The sequence below is a fragment of the Gossypium raimondii genome, chromosome 11 (assembly GCF_025698545.1).
Source record: "Gossypium raimondii isolate GPD5lz chromosome 11, ASM2569854v1, whole genome shotgun sequence".
In the NCBI taxonomy this organism is placed as follows: Eukaryota; Viridiplantae; Streptophyta; class Magnoliopsida; order Malvales; family Malvaceae; genus Gossypium; species Gossypium raimondii.
The window spans coordinates 1,641,914-1,660,881 of record NC_068575.1 but is presented as its reverse complement, the minus strand read 5'-3'; the positions used below and the strand labels follow the sequence as shown (position 1 = coordinate 1,660,881).

Sequence of the window (18,968 nt, the reverse complement as noted above, 5' to 3'; positions counted from 1 at the left end):
GATGCATCGGCTGTTACATGAATAATTTAAAAAATATAATTTTTTTAATACCTAGCAATAATAATTAACTAGAGACCAACATTTGTTTTTTCAATCTCGAAATGTCAAAAACAATACTATATACAAAACATCCTTTTGTCAACTTATATTAAAAGCATTAGAAAAAGAACTTACCACTCCATTCCTTTGTCAACATCTGTCGACCAACGAAGTTGTGCTGTTTGTTGTGCGTATAAGCAGGTATTCTCCTCTTTGGATACCCACCATTCAAGATTTATCACCCAAAGGTACGTACACCTCCCCAGTGGTACCATTTTGCCTTTTATCTGCCACCAATTTCATGGTTCCCAAAGCTGAATGAAAGGACGAGGCTAAATAAATAACATATTTGACTCCTCAACCACAACTATGCACCAAGCACCAAAATATGCTCCAACACAGGAAAGGAATCGATCTACTCCCTATACTGCCATTTTTTTATCATTTCACAAAATAAATAGCGAAATGTCAAATATTTGAAGTAATGGGTGGAGATATAGAAAAATTGAAATGGAGTCTTAACTTGGAAGAGGCCATGTTGGCTGGACCTGTTTTTTTTTTTTTTTCTCCACTCATATTTTAACATTTTACAAATATTTCTTTAATGGCTTAGATTATATGAAATTTATTTTACAAAGAGATGAATTTTTTTAATGAGAAGCAACCATGGTGATCTGTTCCGCACCATGGTTTCAGTCGTACCGATCGGTGCCACCATTTTAGTGCTATAGCGCATCCAGCAACACCCTCTTCCGTATCGGTGAAAAATTCAATCTGTACCATTCACATTGGTTCGTTTCAGTCAATTTCAACCACACTGATTGAGACATGGTGCACCAGCTGCTATATGAATAATATTAAAAAATGTAAAACTTTTAACTAATTTTTATTAGACTAATGACTTAATTTGAATGTATTGACCAATAAAAATATTACACTAAAAAGTAAAGTTTAACATTTAAATTTTGTTCTGGAACATATTTTTACATTAAAAATTTAAAATTAAAATATAATAAAAAATCCACTCACTTCATTATCATAGAAAAATCTTCGCCCATCCTTCAACTTCTTTTATTGAAAAAATCCTTCTTTTTCTTGTTATTTTTAATTTATTAAATGATGAGTTTTTATTTGTAGAGTTTATTAATCAATATTTTATATAATTTATGAATATTTTACATTTGAAATTTATTCAGTATCATTTATTTGGTATTTGTTTATTTATTTATATAGATATAAAATATCGATAAATTCAAAACGATATATCGAAATAAACTGATACCTGTTTATACCAATTCCGGTAGAAAAGTGGCGCATCTACCAGTGTGGTGCAGACTACCTTGAAAGCAATTATGTGGCAGACTTGTTTGAAAGAAAATGAGTAAAAGCGTGTTGAAATATTATTTCGTGTGGCTGTAATATTTGATGCTTTGTTTTCTTTTGAGTATTTTGGTTTGATGCTTTTGATTTGTGTTGATATTTGAGTGTAATCATTGAGATGTATATGGCTATCTCATTTTTTTTTATGATTTGTTTTGTATTTACTGTAGTTGTTTTATTAATAAAATTATGTTTTGGATTCATAAAAAAAAATTAAGAAATTCAAAACACAAAAACGAAAGTAGAGAAAGTGAACACAATGATTTACGTGGTTCGGAATATTTCCTACATCCACGGGCAAAACCAAAAATGAAATTCACTACTAAAAAATGAAGATTACAATAGAATTACATAATAAAATAAAATAACTCACCACAATAACTATCCACAAACTTTGAGCAATCTTCTAAATAAGCATCAACTATAAACTTTCCACAAACTGAAAAATACCTGGCAATAATAAATAACAAGTGGCCAACAATCTCAAAATGTCAAAAACAATAATTTATTTAAAACATCCTAACCTTTTATCAATCATCAATGGAGACCTAAGATAGGTTGATGATTTGCGTAGATAGAAATAGATGATGCTAAAAGCATTACAAATAAAAAAAAAAAAAACTTACCACTCCATTCCTTTTGTCAACATCTGTCGACCAACGAAGTTGTGCTGTTGTTGTGCCCATAAGCAGGTATTGCCCTCTTTGGATGCCCACCATTCCAGGGTTTATCACCCAAAGGTATGTACACCTCCTCAGTGGTACCTTTTGGCCTTTTATCTGCCACCAATTTCATGGTTCCCAAAGCTGAATGAAAGTATAAGGCTAAATAAGTAGCATATTTGGCTCCTCAACTACAACTTTGTACCAAGCACCAAAATATGATCCAGCACATATTCTCCATATAACCTATACTTGCCCTATCATAAACATTGATAACATCACAGTTGAAGCCTTTCAAAGCAGGGGAAATTCATATAAAGATTGGTAGAAAATATGCCAATCTACCGGACCGGAAAGCTGAAAAGCAACATTAAAAGAGAGCTGCAATAAAACTAGTTCCAAACTGCTGCAGTATATATATCATTTGATTCATTTAACTCATACCTCAAAGTCAAAAGCAAGAGAGTCGATATATAGTGAGTCACTTAGTCACTGCTATTTTTGGGAACACTGAGGCTGGAAGTGAAAACCCCAAATTGCAGCTCAGTGAACTCTGTTGTGTTTATGTTAAATTGAGCTCTTTAATGCCATGTTGTAACGTGTACCGCATCCCTCCATTCATCCTGCAAGGATCAATACCATGTCTACAGTGATGACGAAATCTGTTGGCACTGATATCCTTATGCAATAACAGAAATCTATCTACAAAGATCAACAAACTATCACGTAAAAGACTTGTTCTTCTGAAACACCATTGGTTAATAGTACAACGAAATCTCAAATACTTTTAACTAAAATCCCATTCCCATATCCCAATTTCATAGCAACTGCTTAGAAATTAGAAGATGCAGATGAAAACAGAACATTCAATTTGCTGAATAAATGATGCAGAGAATTGACTAACCGCTTTACAACATCAAATAAGCTGAAGCAAACCAGTTGAAGGTCTCCTCTATTTTTCGCCAGTTTAGCCTTCAATGCCTGCAAAAAAGTAAATACAAAATATATAACACCGATTTCTATTATCGTGTTGTTCATGAGGACAATCAGATATATATAAAGAAAAGGTATGAAATTGATAAATGTTTAAAATGCGTTTCGCACCTGTGGTTTGAGTGTGGAGAAATCGATGCTAGATTTTGCTGCTTAAATTTCAATGTAATTCCCTCGGGTTGACTATTTCACCATCAATTTGAGCAAAAGGTATGTGGGCAATCTTGGACCACTCTCGTCCTTTACCCCTACTGCACCCTTTTTCTAGCAACGGGCAATCATGAATTGATAGACGCTCAAGCGAGAGAAGCATATCTTTTTCCGGAAGAGATTTGAGCTTAGGACAATCATCGACTCGCAATTTTTGAAGAGAGGTCAGGTATTGAAAGCCCTTGGAGCACATGAATTCCAAATTCTCAAAATTGTCAATGGAAATAGATGTGAGAGAAGGAGGCAGCGTCATTCCTATCCCTTCTTCTGGAAACGACACCACATTTGAGCATCCTTCACCGTTGATTTTGAGTTTCTGAAGAGAGGTGAGTCTGTTAAATCCCCATTGAACAAGTGATGTATAAATTTTGGGTGCGTTTGAGATTGCAAGTGATGTGAGGTTGGCAGGGAAACCCTCTTCTGGAAAGAAGTCAACCGAACAATAAGACACCTTTAATTCTCGAAGGGAGGTGAAGTTGTTGATCCACTTGGGAAGGACTCCAAAATTTTCACAATCCTCAATTGCGAAAACTCTGAGATTTGTGGTGGGCAACCCACTTTCTTCAAATGAAACCAGATTTGGACACCAACATAATTGAATCTCCTGAAGATGGCTGAGCTTGTCCAATCCCCGCGATAATGATTTAATTTTTCCAGCACCATTAATACGAATGATTTCGAGATCAGTGGTTTCAAGGAAGTCTTGGGCTATGCATTCCAACACTGGACAATCCCAAATTAATAGCTGTTTAAGCATTACGGGTAACTTGGCGTTTAAAAATAACCTACTTAGCTTTGAACAACGGTAAATATTAAGACGTTGAAGCCGATTGCATATATCGCCCCTTGATGATAACCATATTAGAGATGGACAGCACCTTATTTCCAAACGCTCAAGAAGACAAGTGTTGCTACTCATACTCTTATTATTATTTTCTTTTTCATCAACCAAATATTGCAAATTCCTGCAATTCCGAATCCACAGCTCTTTTAAAGCAGGCGGAAAGTTACTCTCTGCAAAACAAACCAAGCCTGGACATTTTTGAAGTTGCATTCTTGTAATCAATGGGAAAGCATGTAAGGCTTCTGGTAGTCTGAGCCTTTCACAATTATATATTAGAAGAGATTCAACACCTGGAATCTTGTCAAGTTGCAATCTCTCCTCTGTTTCCAAACAGACCAATTGGGGACAACCCGCAATCGTAATAAAACGATGCCCGACTAATCTTAACCCAATTTGCGATAAAGATCCCAGCTCCTTCCAACCAGATATCTTGAATGTTTCGGAGTTTGCAAATCTCAACATTATCCTCTCTGCTGAAATATTAAAATTTGAAATATTTGAAACAAACACATCTTTCAAGGAGGTAACCTTCTGTACAGACAAAGAACCTTCATCCACCAATTCTTCACACCCTTCAACCCATATTTTACGCAGCAAGGGAAAACAAGAAATTGAAACTACCAGTCTCTTACACTCATAGATTTCAAGTGTCTGCAAGGATTGAAGGATGGTTGGCAACCTTCCCAACAATAGAGGACATCTTTTAATTGAAAGCTTACGAAGGCTGGGAAATTTCGAAACTTGCTCATCGTCTTCACATAGGTTCCACTCCTCCCAATTCAGCATATTGTCAAAACACAGAGACTCTAGTGATGCAAAAGCATTTGATTGATTTTCTCCAAACAACTCAGCACCAATCTTGTGTACTTGATCCAAACCACTAATTGAAAGATCTTTTAACCACAACAACCTTCCAATCGATGGTAGAGATTTGCAATTTTTACAATTGCGAAGCTCCAATGACAACATATTTTCGAAGGAAGAATCTGCAATCCAAGTAGAGAATTTCGCACCACCATAATTCTGAATGACGAGTTGCTCAAGCTTTTTTGGAGGACGAAGAGAGTCCAACACCCATTCTTCAACTTCTTTATTCCTTGAAGCCTTTTCAAATTTTTCACTCCAATGCAATACCAATCGACGAATTCCCCGCTTCTCATTTAACTTGGTTTCCCCTGCATCTTCACCATTAACATTCTCCAACCCAGAAAGACGGAAATCACCTTTGAGGTTTGACAAATATTTCAAACCTCTAATATAACAACCATCACCTTCCCCTATTATAAAATCAGTTAACCTTTGAAGTTTCGTTAGCTTATCAATTCTAAAAGGAATCCTTTCTATTGAGTCCGCACCTCTGATATCAAGATAATGCAAGTTGACAAGATTTCCCATCTTTGAAGGTAACCTTTGAAGCCAGTAACACCCTCTTAATAATAAAGTTTCCAAATGGTAAAGAGTGCACAAAGAATCAGGTAAGCATTTGATATGGGTGTTGGAAAAATTTAAGTAGCGAAGATGTTTTAAATTTTCAAAAACATCAGGCAACTCAGTGATCCAATACCCACTCAAAGAAAGCATCCTTAAGTAGCCAAGTCTTGGTAGCAAATCAACCAAAACAACATTAGTTAAAAAAGGCCCCCGATAATCACTAGAAAACATTAAGGGTAAAAAAGTACGTAAAGAATTCACTTGATCAAATGCTTCAAACTTCTTCACTGTGTCATATGTTCCAGCAATATAAGAAGAATGTCGAGTGCGATTTGAGAACTTCCATTTCTTATCACCCTCTAATTTTGAGCATATTTCCCCTGCAACTACTTGAGCTAAATCATTGATTAGGTCATGCATTACGAATCGGGACTTATCTTTACTGGATGTCTGAAAAAATGACCTGGACACTAGATCTTGAAAATATTGATTTCCGAGATCTTTAATTTGAGGCATAGCTTTTTGTTGCAAGAGACCTTCTGCTCCCCATAACAAGATAATTTCTTCTTCCTCAAATTCATAACCTTTAGGAAGTATGGAGCAATATGCAAAACATCGTTTCAAGTATGACGGAAGATGATGGTAGCTTAATCGCAAAGCTGGAATTATGCCACACTGCTCTTCTGGTAAGTTCCATATCTCACTCTCGTATATTCTTTCCCATCCTGCATAGTCTTTAACTGTGCGTAGCAAGCTTCCGATGGCTTTTGCAGCCAAAGGTAAGCCACTGCACCTTCTAACAATTTTCTCCCCAATTTCTTTAAACTGGAGATCTCTATCGAAATTTCTTTCTTTTAATGCATGCTGTGTAAATATGGATAAACAATCATCATCCGAGAGTTTATCCAAATGAAAAGCTTTGAGCGGATCCACAATAGATGAAACAATTTGAAGACGAGTGGTTACAATGATATGGGTCCCTGCTCCAAACGGAGACCGTAAGATGGTCCAATCATTATAATTCTCGTTCCAAATGTCATCTAAAACAAGCAAGAATCTTTTCCCAGACAACTTCTCCTTCAACTTAACTTGAAGTAAATTCAAGTCATTCTCGTCACGAGAGTCAGGATCGATGGATTTTAAAATTGTCCTGGTTATATTAACTGCGTTAAATTTATCAGAAACGCATACCCAGGCCTTGTGGTGAAAAGACTGGTTGATGGTGGCATCATTGTAAACAAGCTGAGCAAGAGTTGTTTTACCCATCCCTCCCATGCCGACGATGGAAAGGACTGAAACTCCGTTGGAGTTATCACCTTTGAGAAACTCAATCATTTCTGTCTTCTCCTTGTGTCTGCCAACATAATCCACAACTCCATCCAGTACGGAAGTTGGTTGCAGCCTAGGTTGCTTTCCCTTGGGGGTTGGAGCTTGAGACAAGATCTCACTCAACCCCAAACTACTTCTTCGAGTAGTCAAACTATTCAGTCTAGCAGTGATCTCTTTCACCTTTGGAATCATGGAATTCTGAAACAGGAAAGAAGTGGGAGGGAAAATACTACGAATAATCCTTTCAGGAATGAATTTCCGTATCTTACTAGGTCTGGCTTGAGCTTGAGTGTCTTGGAGATTGAGGCGTAACTCTTCATAAGCGAACTCGTCCAAGATGTCATCCACATCGTATGCCAAGTCCTGGAGATCCTCCAACCATTTCTTCACACCCATGTTCTTGATCTGCTTCCCCTCTGCATCGTCCAACACTGCTTGGATATCAGGCAATATGGACTGCCACTGCTTGAGCTGCTGGTGGAGTTGGTAGTGATCAGCAACAAAGTTGAGTGCAGAGTCAAGCGATTTGCCCACCAACAGGTCCAGGAACCCAGAAAGAGCAGCCTCTCCAATGACAGACATGGTGGAATTGTGAGAAATAAGGGGACAAGAGAAATGAGCAAAGCCAAAATGGAAAGTCAGGGAACAAAAAAGAAAGAAAGGGAAATGGAATCTGCAAAATTAGAGAAAGTTGAAGAAATTGGCACAGTATCCTTGAAGCATGTCATTTAATAATTCAGACTCTGAAGCAATGAGTTGGAAGTCTTTTCGTGTTAATGGGGAAGGAAAAATGGAAATGATGGGACCTTTGCATTTGAATTTTGATGCTCTTCTTTTCTCTTGCTTTTGGTCATTATCCTAAATATGTAATTTAATTAAACATCAAAATATTATATTTCTCACAACTATATCGCCAAAATATAGCAAACACCAAGACCATATTTGGTTCGCTGTAATAGAATAGAGGCGTAATGGAATAGAGACGTAATAGGTAATTCTTTTGTTTGGTTGAGTGGAATGGAATAGAGGCATAATGGTATTCTTGTGTTTGGTTGAATGGAATAGAGGTGTAATAGCATAAGGAAAAAAGCTAAAATGACTAGAATACCCTTAACAGAATTTTTGTAAGTAAATGATTATTGTTATTGTTATTAAATTTTAATAAGATTATTAATATAAATAATAAATAATTTAATCATATTTTAACATGGTTGTTATTAAATATAATTTAATAAAATATATAATTTAATAAAATTGTTAATAAATATTCTTATATGAATTTACTAAAATCATAATATATAATATTATAAAATATAATTTAAAATAATTATTAGTAAATATCATTTAATAATAATATATAATTTAATAAAATTCTTATTTTTATATGAATTTACTAAAATCATAATATATAATACTATAAAATATAATTTAAAATAATTATTAGTAAATATAATTTAATAATAATATATAATTTAATAAAATTCTTATTCTTATATGAATTTATTAAAATCATAATATATAATACTATAAAATATAATTTAAATAATTATTATTAAATATAATTTATAATCTACTTTATTATTTTTAAACTGCAATACATATTTAATGTGGTAAAATATCATTTGTGGAACAAATAATTTAATTATTCTACAATAAAAAATATTAGCAGAATAAATAACTTTAGAATTATATTTTGCATAAACATAATTTTCACATATTAACAAACTGTTAAATGAAATTCATGAAATTCTATATCACAATCCATATGTTATACAGTTTTGCCACATCAAAAAGTTAAAACATTGTAATAACATATCATCCCAAATATTACAAACAGAAAAAGTTACGAAAATGTCATCAACAAAACCATAATTTTTAATGGTCAGCAAGAATTCTTCTGACCCATTCCAACCGTACATTCAGAAGGTAAACTAAAGAAAACGAGCATTTGAGTTGGATGATCTGTAATTTTACTCAATGCTCGAAACCGCTCATCCACAGTTAAACCTTCTATTTCACATAAGGTTGGATATAAATTTGTAGCTTTTTCTTGGATGGTATGGAATTCTTCTGACCTTTGTTGAACTACCACATCAGAGGCAATACTCCTACTGATTTGTTCGCCAATGGCCCGCATGTTATCAGTCAATAAAGTGGCAGCTTCATTAACTGAAGAAGAAAAATGACCACTTGCATCAGAATTATTTTTTTTCCTCTTTGAAGATGAAGAACCCCTTTGGTTTCTATCTGGTTGCGGCTCCGTAGCAGAAACATCCATGTCCTCCAAAGAGACATTATCATCGCAGTCATAGTATTCGTTTCTTTCTTCATTAATATCTGCAGTAGGTACATCCTTAGCATTTATTTCTTCAAGAACGTCGGTATTGTTTGAGCGTCTTTCCCGATCGCCGATCTTTTATGATATATGGCGATCGGTTGGTCGTAGTAAGGAAACTACGATGTCCGAACTGACCGGCTTCTTTATGACTCTATAAAAAAGAGGAAATCATATTAGTTATAAGTTTGGTAAAAATAAGATAATAAAGACTTGAACTCATTCTTACCTTTAAATAAGAGTCCCAAACCGCATCCTCAGCAACAACGACCTGCCTATGGTCGTCCCAACCAAAACCGCTATTGTTTTGGCCATTAAACATGTCATACACGATTGACCAATCCCTTTTTAGTAACCTAATCCTTGACTCGATATTAGGTCTAGCCTTCAACATTGCATTAGGTAAAGTCTTTTCTAACATTTTTTCCAACTCGTTTAAGTAACCGGCTTTGAACCCCGTATCAGTGTTAAATGTTCCAACATTGTGCAAGTCCACCATGCAGGAAACCAATGCTGCAGCTTCTTCTGAAACCCATTTTCTTTTGGTTCCTCGAGATGATTGGGAAGGAACATTTGATTCTGAAACACCTGACATAATTATCTTAAGAAAAAAAATTAAAATTAAGTTTAATATCATGAATCAAAAGGTGAACACTTTATAAAATTAAAATTGAGTTCAATATCATGAATCAAAAACTCAACACTGTATAAAATTATAACACATGATGAATGAAAAGAAATCAAACTATAATTCAACAAGTTTAGTACAATACAAAAAACACAAAAACACCACCAAAGTTCCATCCTCCATAAATCTAACTAATTTCTAGATGCTTGCCATTCATCAAACATTTGGTTGGCTAGTTCCATCTCCAAGTAGCCCAAGCATCCGATGGATGAATATTGACGATATGAGGTTTATCGTCATCTACCACATCACTAGGTAATCCTTCTCCCACCTCCGCTTCAATAGGATCAATACTCATATAGGTTCGAATAAAATTATGGAGCAAACAACATGCATTAATGATTCTATTGTGCACCCTTACAGGATAGAATGATGGACTCCTAAGTATTCCCCATCTAAGTTTTAATAACCCAAAGCATCTTTCAATAACATTACGTCTTTGAGGCATGTTTCATATTAAAAATTCTTGCAGTACTTGGTCGATAACCCCGACGCCACTCATTCAAATGATATCATTGTCCTCTAAAAGGTGCAAGAAATCCCTCACAATTTGTGTATCCAGCATCAACTAGATAATAACAACCTATTAAAAAAATTTAAAAATGATTAATTCCCCAAAAAAAATTGATCTTAATGAATAATTCAAAGTCCTCTAACTATCCACTTTACCATGAGGAACTTTTAGTCCATGTCTCCTACTAATGGCATCTCGAAGAACTCGCCCATCAGCAACAGAACCTTCCCAACCAGGAAGAACATAAACAAATTGTATTTTAGGTGTACAAACACCTAGAACATTTGTTGCTATGTCACCTTTTCGCGTTCGATATCTAGGTTTATCAACCCTTGGAACCCTAATCTTGATGTGGGTTCCATCAAGAGAACCTAAGCAATTCTATATGACATGTTATAAAACCTTGAGTTAGGATACTAAATTTAAATCTAAATCAACTAAATTATGTACAAGCTATATATAAAACTCAGTCCAATACCTTAAACCATTTCCACCTTCTGTCTGAAGAATTAGCTGTAATTGGCTCCGCTTTTTAAATAACACATCTTGTAAGCGTATGACAGCATTTAAAACACTATGAAATGATCTGCTAACAGTTTCCCCGGACCTATTGAAGTGATGCTTGATAACTCGATTTTTAAGGTGATAGGAAATGATATGTAAAAACATTGCTACTTGCTCATCAACAAGCATGTGCCTTGACGACTTCAATCCCCCTAACGTTTGTAATATCTCACATAGTTTGAAAAAGGAAAATCTATTCATCCTAACTTGTTCAATACAGGTCTCATCACTAGCATATACAAGCCTTTTCACATAATCCCGTTGTGCATAAAAATCTAAAATATAGGACCTAATCATTGGTCTATAAGTATGTAGGCTATTGATGGCACCCAATGTAAGTAAAAACCAACTCGCAATTTTACATATTTCCAACCATATTGTCAATGCAATTCCAATTCTTTTACGCCTCACACTTTGTGCAATTAAAGGCAGACGAGCCATTACTGCAAGATATTAATGTGTTCCATATTGTCAAATCGTAGTAAAATGGTCACATTTCTCCAATCATAATTTCAATAACAGTAAACTAAAATTAAATAATTTAATTGCCAAAGAACTTACAGTGATTGTGTGAAAAGAAGACGCTGAATTGTAGGTGGAGGAAGCAATCAAACAAGCCGCTTCAATAGGAAGCAATATCACACTATCAAAGAAAAATGAACAATACTAGTTTAAAATCTTAACCGTATTTTTTGACAACAATGTTACAAATTTAACATTAACAAACCACATTTTTCTTTAAAGAATTTTTAGAAGCACTTTCAATCATAATAACAATGAATACTTGTTTTCTTTAAACAATTTTTACAAGCACTTTCAATCATAATAACAATGAATATTTGTTTTTAATCAAGTTGTTTACTTGATTATATCTAATGATCAAATTTTAATATATCCAATAATTGTTTTTTAATCAAGTTGTTTACTTGATTATATCTAATGATCCAATTTTAATATGTTATAAATATTTGTTTTTAATCAAGTTGTTTACTTGATTATATCTAATGATCCAATTTTTATTTTATTTTATTTACTCATGATTGGATTAGGTTTAATTTATAATGGTTGAAAAGTCGATATATATGTAATATTATTAAAATAATATTTTTAATTTTGTTGGATATAAAAATATTTTTAATTAATGCGTTGTATATGAATATACACATTTAATTAATGTGTTGTATATGAATATACATTAGTGCAAGAAATCCTATAATTTCGTACAGGTCTCGTAATTGCTCGATTAAAATTTTCGAACTACCTCAACTTAAGAAATTCGATCCCAAATTCAAATTTTTCAATACCAATAAAAATCAACTTATTACATCACCACTTGCAAAATATAATTATAAAAACATTACTATGGAGTAAGCCATAAAAAAAAACAGTCCAATTTACTGGAATTGCAACTATAAAAAACCTCTTGAATTGCAACTATAAAATACCTCTTGAATTGCAACTAGAGCTTCAGCTTGCCAACGATTTATGTCTGGAGCAAATCGGTAGCTAACAGTCCAATACGTACAAAAGTTCACATAGAACATCAATTTATTGGAACAACAGTGGTCAGATACACCAGGCGCAAGAAATTTAACAAGGGTGCTAATATACAAAAGAATTTACACTTCTAAGCATTAGAAATCAAATTAAAATCAACTAGTATTAAAATAATTATCACAATATTTGTAAAATTTATAATTATAACAAGTGGCAAATTATTATTTTGTCAATTAAAGGAGCACAATCCTTAACTGTCAGCCTCCTGGTCACTAAAGGAACACCAAGGTACCTAATAGGCAGCCTTCCCATGTTAATCCCAATAATTCTAAGAATATCCTCCATTTCCTCTCAAGAATCCCAGAAGCAAAAATTTCAGTCTTTGCAGGGTTAGGCTTTAAACTAGAAAAACAAATTTAGCATCACATCAGGTAAGTGCTTTGTAAGTCATTTAACCAAAATCCTAGTGATACACTCACAAAAAAGCAGAGCAGTATGAGATTGGCCGAAACTTCCTCATATGACCAGGATTTTTAACCTTGGGAACTAATACAATTGTGGTTGTATTAAAAGCAGGCAACAACTTAGAGTAATTAAAAAAACAACACTGCTCTAATCACATCAGCGCCTACGATATGCCATGCAACTTTGAAAAAATCCCAGGCCAATGTTTGCATAGTTGGGTGTTGTGAAGGTTCCGGCAATGCGGTTAGATGCAAAACTCCACATGCTGATAGGATGAACACAGATGATTACATAGACAACATCATTCTTGTAGCAGACACAGAACCTAAATAATTACAACATGTCATATAAAATAGCGCAGTTACCAAAAGGCAACCTAGGCACTTGAGGTAGACATACTTCAGGAAGCATTTCCATGTTTGGTATGCAGCTAATGTTTGTTTACCAATCTAGCAGTCCATTTTGAATTAACCCTACCATTAATACACATGTATATTACACACTAAAAGTCAAAAGGAGAAGAGTAATAAGATTTCCTCATGTATATATTACACACTAAAACCATGTCGGATATATGCTTATATCAAAGCACTCACACAAAGTAACATAGAAGAAGGTTACTTGACATAAATAGAATGTCCTAAAAACCCTCTGATTGATGCAAACTTACCTCTTTTCAACTTTCAAGGTATTGACACTAGGTTTATGAAAATTTCCCTTGACAGACGATTTGATTTCAATTTCAACATATTCCAAGCCAAGACAAGCTAAAATAAGTTATCATACAATTTCGTTTCATATCAATGTTATAAATAAATACCCTATCCTTAAGAATGACAAAGCATCTTAAATCAGAAAATTTCATTCTAAAACTGCTATTGATAATTTATATATAAAAGAGCCAAAATCACCTAGAAGTTGAATCACTAGTAGATATAAGGAAGAAAATGAAAGTACCTAGAAAAGAAAGCACAAACATAAATCCCAGAAAGAAACAAAAATTGAAACGAAAAGAAAAGGTAAACAATTCGGAAACAAACCAGCAATGAACTGAAACAAAACTTAACCAATTAGAGGGTATGATCTTTACAATTAAAAGCATCTTACAGAGCATCGGGAAGAAGAAGACGAAGAGTTCTCCTTGTCTCTTTTCTATACGCTTTTAACTGTATTTTCCCCGACTCTGGGATTTTTTTGATTTGTCTGCTGAAATTGAAAAAAAAGGATCAAGAATCAAGCATGTTGGTCATGGGAACAAATTTAATAACACTAATCTATTTGAGAGAATTGTTAAAACCCCTTACATTCCAAAAAAGGATTAACTAAATCTTCTTCCAGTTCACATTGAACAATCTGTTCCAATTCACATTCATCATTCAATATCTCAAACCTATTTTCAGAACCAGAAATAACAGCTTTCCCTTTACCCTTCGAAGATTTCCTCTTAACCATACTTGAAGCACTCCCCTGTAACTCATTCGCAGCCATTACAACTTCTAATTTTTTATCAAATGAATTAAAGTTTCATTTTAGGAATATATTAAATCTTTGATCACGAAAATTGGGATTCATGATTCAATTCAACTAGTTTAAGCCCTAGTTTTCAGAAACCTTAGATGCCAATTTTTAACGATAGTTACATGATTCAACTAATTTGATGAATCAAGTCTTACTAAAACCTCATTTTAAAGGTGAATGCATGATTCAATTTCTAGAAATGTTGAATCTTTCATCATAGACATAAAAGGGAAAACACGTTGAAAGAAAAATGTTAGGGCAGACAATGTTTACCTTGATTGAATTGGAAAGGTTTTCTTGAGGGTTTCTTTGGAGATACTTGTTGGGATTTGAAGAACAGAAGTCTATTTTTGGACTTCCCTACTCACTGCATTTGAAGAACAGAATGGTGCGTTTGGTTCGACAAAACAATCAAATGAAAGTGAACCGGGAGCGGTGGAGGTCACTTTGCTGGCAGCTTCTATTTGATGTTGGGAGGGAGAGTTCTGGAGGTGGATTTTGGCTTGGGAAGATGAGGGTAAAACAGGGCATAGAAATTCTAAGAATGCTAAACGGAAGCTAAACTGAACTTTGGGCAGGGAATAGAAATTGGTGAGTAAGGAGGAATACGTACGCAATGTAATAGGCGCGTAATGGGCATTAGAGCGAACCAAATGCTGGAATAAGTGGGGCCCACCGATTCGGCGCGTAATGGTATACCCATTACGTCGAACCAAACAAAGTGCAATACTCAAAATTTTTGAATCACAAATATTTACAGTATTTAGCATATAGAAAACAAAATTCTGAAATTAAATAATAATTTTTATGATTTTACAATTTTAATAGTTTATATCTTTATAAAATTTAAAAGATTAAATTAGATTTTTATCATATTTAAGGGAGTAAAGTGTAATTTTATATTTATTAATTTAAAATTTTAAAATATTTAAAGAGCTTAAATGAAAAATTTTTTATTTTAGAGGACCATGCCAACCCCTAGCTACGCCCGAGATTGATTGTAGCTATATTGTTAATTGATTTACTATTTTACTATTTATACTATTATTTAAGCTTATGACTAGTTGATGTCACGAGTTAATCAAGTACCAACTTGGTTAAAGAAAATATGAAAATGTCACTCTAGTCTTTTATTATAAAAAATAAAATATGTGCATATAATGGGATTTTGAACCCATATCAATTACATTAATAAAATTATTAATTTACCACTCAACTAAAACTTTAATATTTTTATACATTTTTATTTTATTGTGCACACTTTATTGTTAATTAATTTCAAACATTATGCTTTAATTATTTATTGTATGTTATATTCAAACGCACACTTATATTCTAAATATATGATTCCCAAACATACGTGTGTGATAAGTATACTAATTGTAACCTATCTTACTAATTGTTGTACTAATTTATGATTTGCTTTCTTACTAGCTAGATCTGTTAGCCAAACTCAAATTACCTTCCTTTTAGATCAATTAATTGACTTAAACCTAACTCAATTACATTTCTTTCTAGAGTGATTAACCAAAATAATCGACCGAACCAATTAAACGAGATTGTTTCTATTATTATATTTATGAAATCATGATCGTTTAGTTATTGGTATTTTTGTTGGGGTTAGGTTAATTTAATTTTCAATATTTCTAAACTAAAATTTACATCTAGATTTGATGATGATTGCTTGTCCACAGTTCATGGGTTTCAATTATACCAACCTATTCAATCTTCTTTTTCCCTAATGCATGTGAGATCTCTTTTCTTTTCCTTAGCAAAGTATTTAGGGTCTCTCTTTTGGTCAAAGTAATCTTTAAATTTAATAAAATAATTTAAAACCCTAATCACTTCTCCATAATTGATGGAACTTACAAGTATAATTAACAAAAAAAATACTGTTATAAATAATTTATGTCTCACCAATTATAACTATAGAATCAACTTAGTATAGAATACAAAAAGACTAAAATCTAATTAAATACAAACAAATAACATTAAGAGTGAAATATAGGAAAGAACCCACACATGATATTTACGTATTATGAAACTCAAACTTGGGCTCTCGAGTCCCAACAAATCTCATTGGCTCATAAGCAAATATTTTAATGTATAACTAAATTCATTACTGAATCAGTACTCTAGAAATTAGTTATTCTTAAGTTGAAAGATTTGTATGTATAACAAATTTATATAGTTTTAGAGAAGAAGATGGAAGATGGCCAAATAGAAAGGACCATTGGAAGGATGATAGTGAAGTTCCAGTTCCTACTCAGTTTCTGGTATTAAAGATGATGGACAATGTGGAAGGGAAACTATTGAACAGGTCATATTGAAGAAATAGTAGGGTGATTATAACCAAAGTGTATTAAGGGTCGGACCTTGGCTTTTGAATTTTGATGAAATCTCTCTGCCATTTCTGAAATTCCAATTTTCCTTTAAGGAAAACGATGACGACGATGCCAATCTAATTCCCATTCAATTAAACCCTGATCTCGATCACAATGCCATCTACTGCCCATATATCAAGTTATTATTTCCATTCACTTTAAAGCCTGTTGTAGTTTTGGTTCAATTTAATATTGCCATTAAACATCATGATTAATTGACACAATATAGCAACCACACACATGTCCTACTTTCTTTTGGGGTTGAAAACATCACTGTAAATGCAAAAGGAGAGAAGGTGAAGCCTTTCAAATTCTCCACATGCGAAATGGTGCTGACATGTCAGATGGGCTGATGTGGCATACTATGTTAGAAAAATTATAAAAATATTTTAAAATTAATAAAACATATATATACATTTAGAATAAATCTGGACAATGGTTATCCAAATTCAAATGAATTTGGACAAAACAAATATAGCCTTTATACCAAAGCAATTAGTTTTATATTAGAGGTATTAGAGTTTAGGTTCTATTTTGTTAATCTACTTATACATGTTATCTAATATGTTAATTTTGTCTCAAATTCAAAAATAATTGGTGCTCAAAATGATTCAAACCTAAGATGACATAAGTTTGAGATGACCCTATTTGAAAAACTTAAATGGTGGTAATCCAAAATGGCTCAAACATGAAACAACTTAAACCCAAAATTGACCCGAACCATAATGACTCTCTATTTATAGCAGTAACAGAAAGGCAAAATAGTAAATATGAAAGGGAAAAAGAGTAAAAATCGTAGGGTTACCATTTCCGTGCAATAGTAAAAAATATATTTTGTTGCCAAAATTTTCGCAACCGTCAAAAATCGAAAAATGTTTTAAAGAAATTATTTTTTGAAAAATAATATTGATTAAAATTAGAGATAAATTATGGATGAAAATATTGAATTATTTCAAATGATGAAGAGCAACTTTAATAATGTAGAGGGACTGGGTCGGTGTACCGAGGATGATACTTCGAAGGCTACTCTCAGAAGAGTCGATCTGTAGCTCAAGTGGTACCATATACCTCAACAATTGACCTATATTCAATAGGTTAAGGGTTCGAATCTCATCAAGGGTGAGACTCTCATGTCGCCTCTTAGTGGTGATTGCAAGTCCACATACGGTCAAGGCACCCCTTTTTGTGAGTAGTACATGGCTCTCCACGGAGTGGGGGACAAAACCCTCTCACAGGGGATAATACCTTCTGTTGTTGAGACACTGGATCGGCATCCTCAAAGACGGCACTTCAAAAACTTCTCTCGAATAAGCCGTCCCCATTAACAAATAAATAATTACTCTACACAACCGTATTCTATCTTTTAAAATTATTATTTTGTCCCTTAAGATATCCATTAATCTTTTTATGTATTTCTAATATACATGCTATATATATAGTAAAATGATATATATATATAATCTACACTAAATATGAGAAGATTATAAATATAATAATCTATAATTACTAATGAAAATTTTGGTTTGTACCGCTCACATTGGTCAAACATGGTACACCTACTATCACTGATTAATAATGTTAAAAATATAAATATTTTAACTATTTTCTATTAGACTAAATATTTAATTGAAATGTATTGACCAATAAAAAAATATTACACTAGAAAGTAAAATTTAACATTTAAAATTTTTTTGGAGCATACTTTTCATGTAAAATATAAAAATTAAAATATAATAGAAAAAACCCACTCACCTCATTATCATACAGCTTTTCTTATTGAAAAACCCCACATCCTTCAATTTCTTTTTTCTTCTTAATTTTGAATTTTTGAATGATGAGTTTTGTATTTACTGTGGTTGTTTTATTAATAAAATTATGTTTTGGATTGAGAAAAAATTAAGAAATTCAAAACACAAAAACGAAAGTAGAGAAAGTGAACACAATAATTTATGTGATTCGAATATTTCCTACATCCACGGATAGAACCAAAATAAAATTCACTACTAAAAATGGAGATTACAAAGGAATTACATAATAAAATAAAATAACTCACCACAATAACTATCCACAAACTTTGAGCAATCTTCTAAATAAGCATCAACTATACACTTTCCA

General features: G+C 33.0%; 1 protein-coding gene and 1 long non-coding RNA gene across 10 annotated transcripts; both read right to left on the bottom strand.

The window, feature by feature from the left end:
- Positions 1–276: 276 nt before the first annotated feature.
- Positions 277–7,700, bottom strand: LOC105761654 (disease resistance protein RGA2-like). Of its 4 annotated transcripts, none has more exons than XM_052623491.1 (5): positions 3,186–7,700; positions 2,986–3,062; positions 2,526–2,783; positions 2,046–2,225; positions 1,664–1,869 (listed from the first exon to the last, which is right to left on the bottom strand). In XM_052623491.1, exon 1 carries the CDS (start codon positions 7,468–7,470, stop codon positions 3,235–3,237), a length of 4,236 nt encoding a protein of 1,411 aa, XP_052479451.1. In that variant the 5' UTR covers positions 7,471–7,700; the 3' UTR covers positions 1,664–1,869; positions 2,046–2,225; positions 2,526–2,783; positions 2,986–3,062; positions 3,186–3,234. The 4 variants fall into 4 exon arrangements, with proteins under 4 accessions (XP_052479450.1, XP_052479451.1, XP_052479449.1 ...); XM_052623489.1 differs by having other exon boundaries at positions 2,526–2,704; XM_052623490.1 differs by lacking the exons at positions 1,664–1,869; positions 2,046–2,225 and adding an exon at positions 277–353 and having other exon boundaries at positions 2,526–2,704.
- A 1,637-nt stretch (positions 7,701–9,337) lies between these two features.
- Positions 9,338–15,100, bottom strand: LOC105761661 (uncharacterized). Of its 6 annotated transcripts, none has more exons than XR_008190856.1 (6): positions 14,743–15,100; positions 14,059–14,157; positions 12,435–13,908; positions 11,551–11,632; positions 9,453–9,824; positions 9,338–9,377 (listed from the first exon to the last, which is right to left on the bottom strand). It is a non-coding gene; the product is annotated as an uncharacterized LOC105761661 (long non-coding RNA). The 6 variants fall into 6 exon arrangements; XR_008190855.1 differs by having other exon boundaries at positions 12,435–13,276; positions 13,863–14,154; positions 14,743–15,099; XR_008190853.1 differs by having other exon boundaries at positions 14,042–14,154; positions 14,743–15,099.
- Positions 15,101–18,968: the final 3,868 nt, after the last annotated feature.

Excerpts from the sequence above, each read along its gene's own strand:
- LOC105761654 (XM_052623490.1), bottom strand. The coding sequence starts at position 7,470 with ATGTCTGTCATTGGAGAGGCTGCTCTTTCTGGGTTCCTGGACCTGTTG.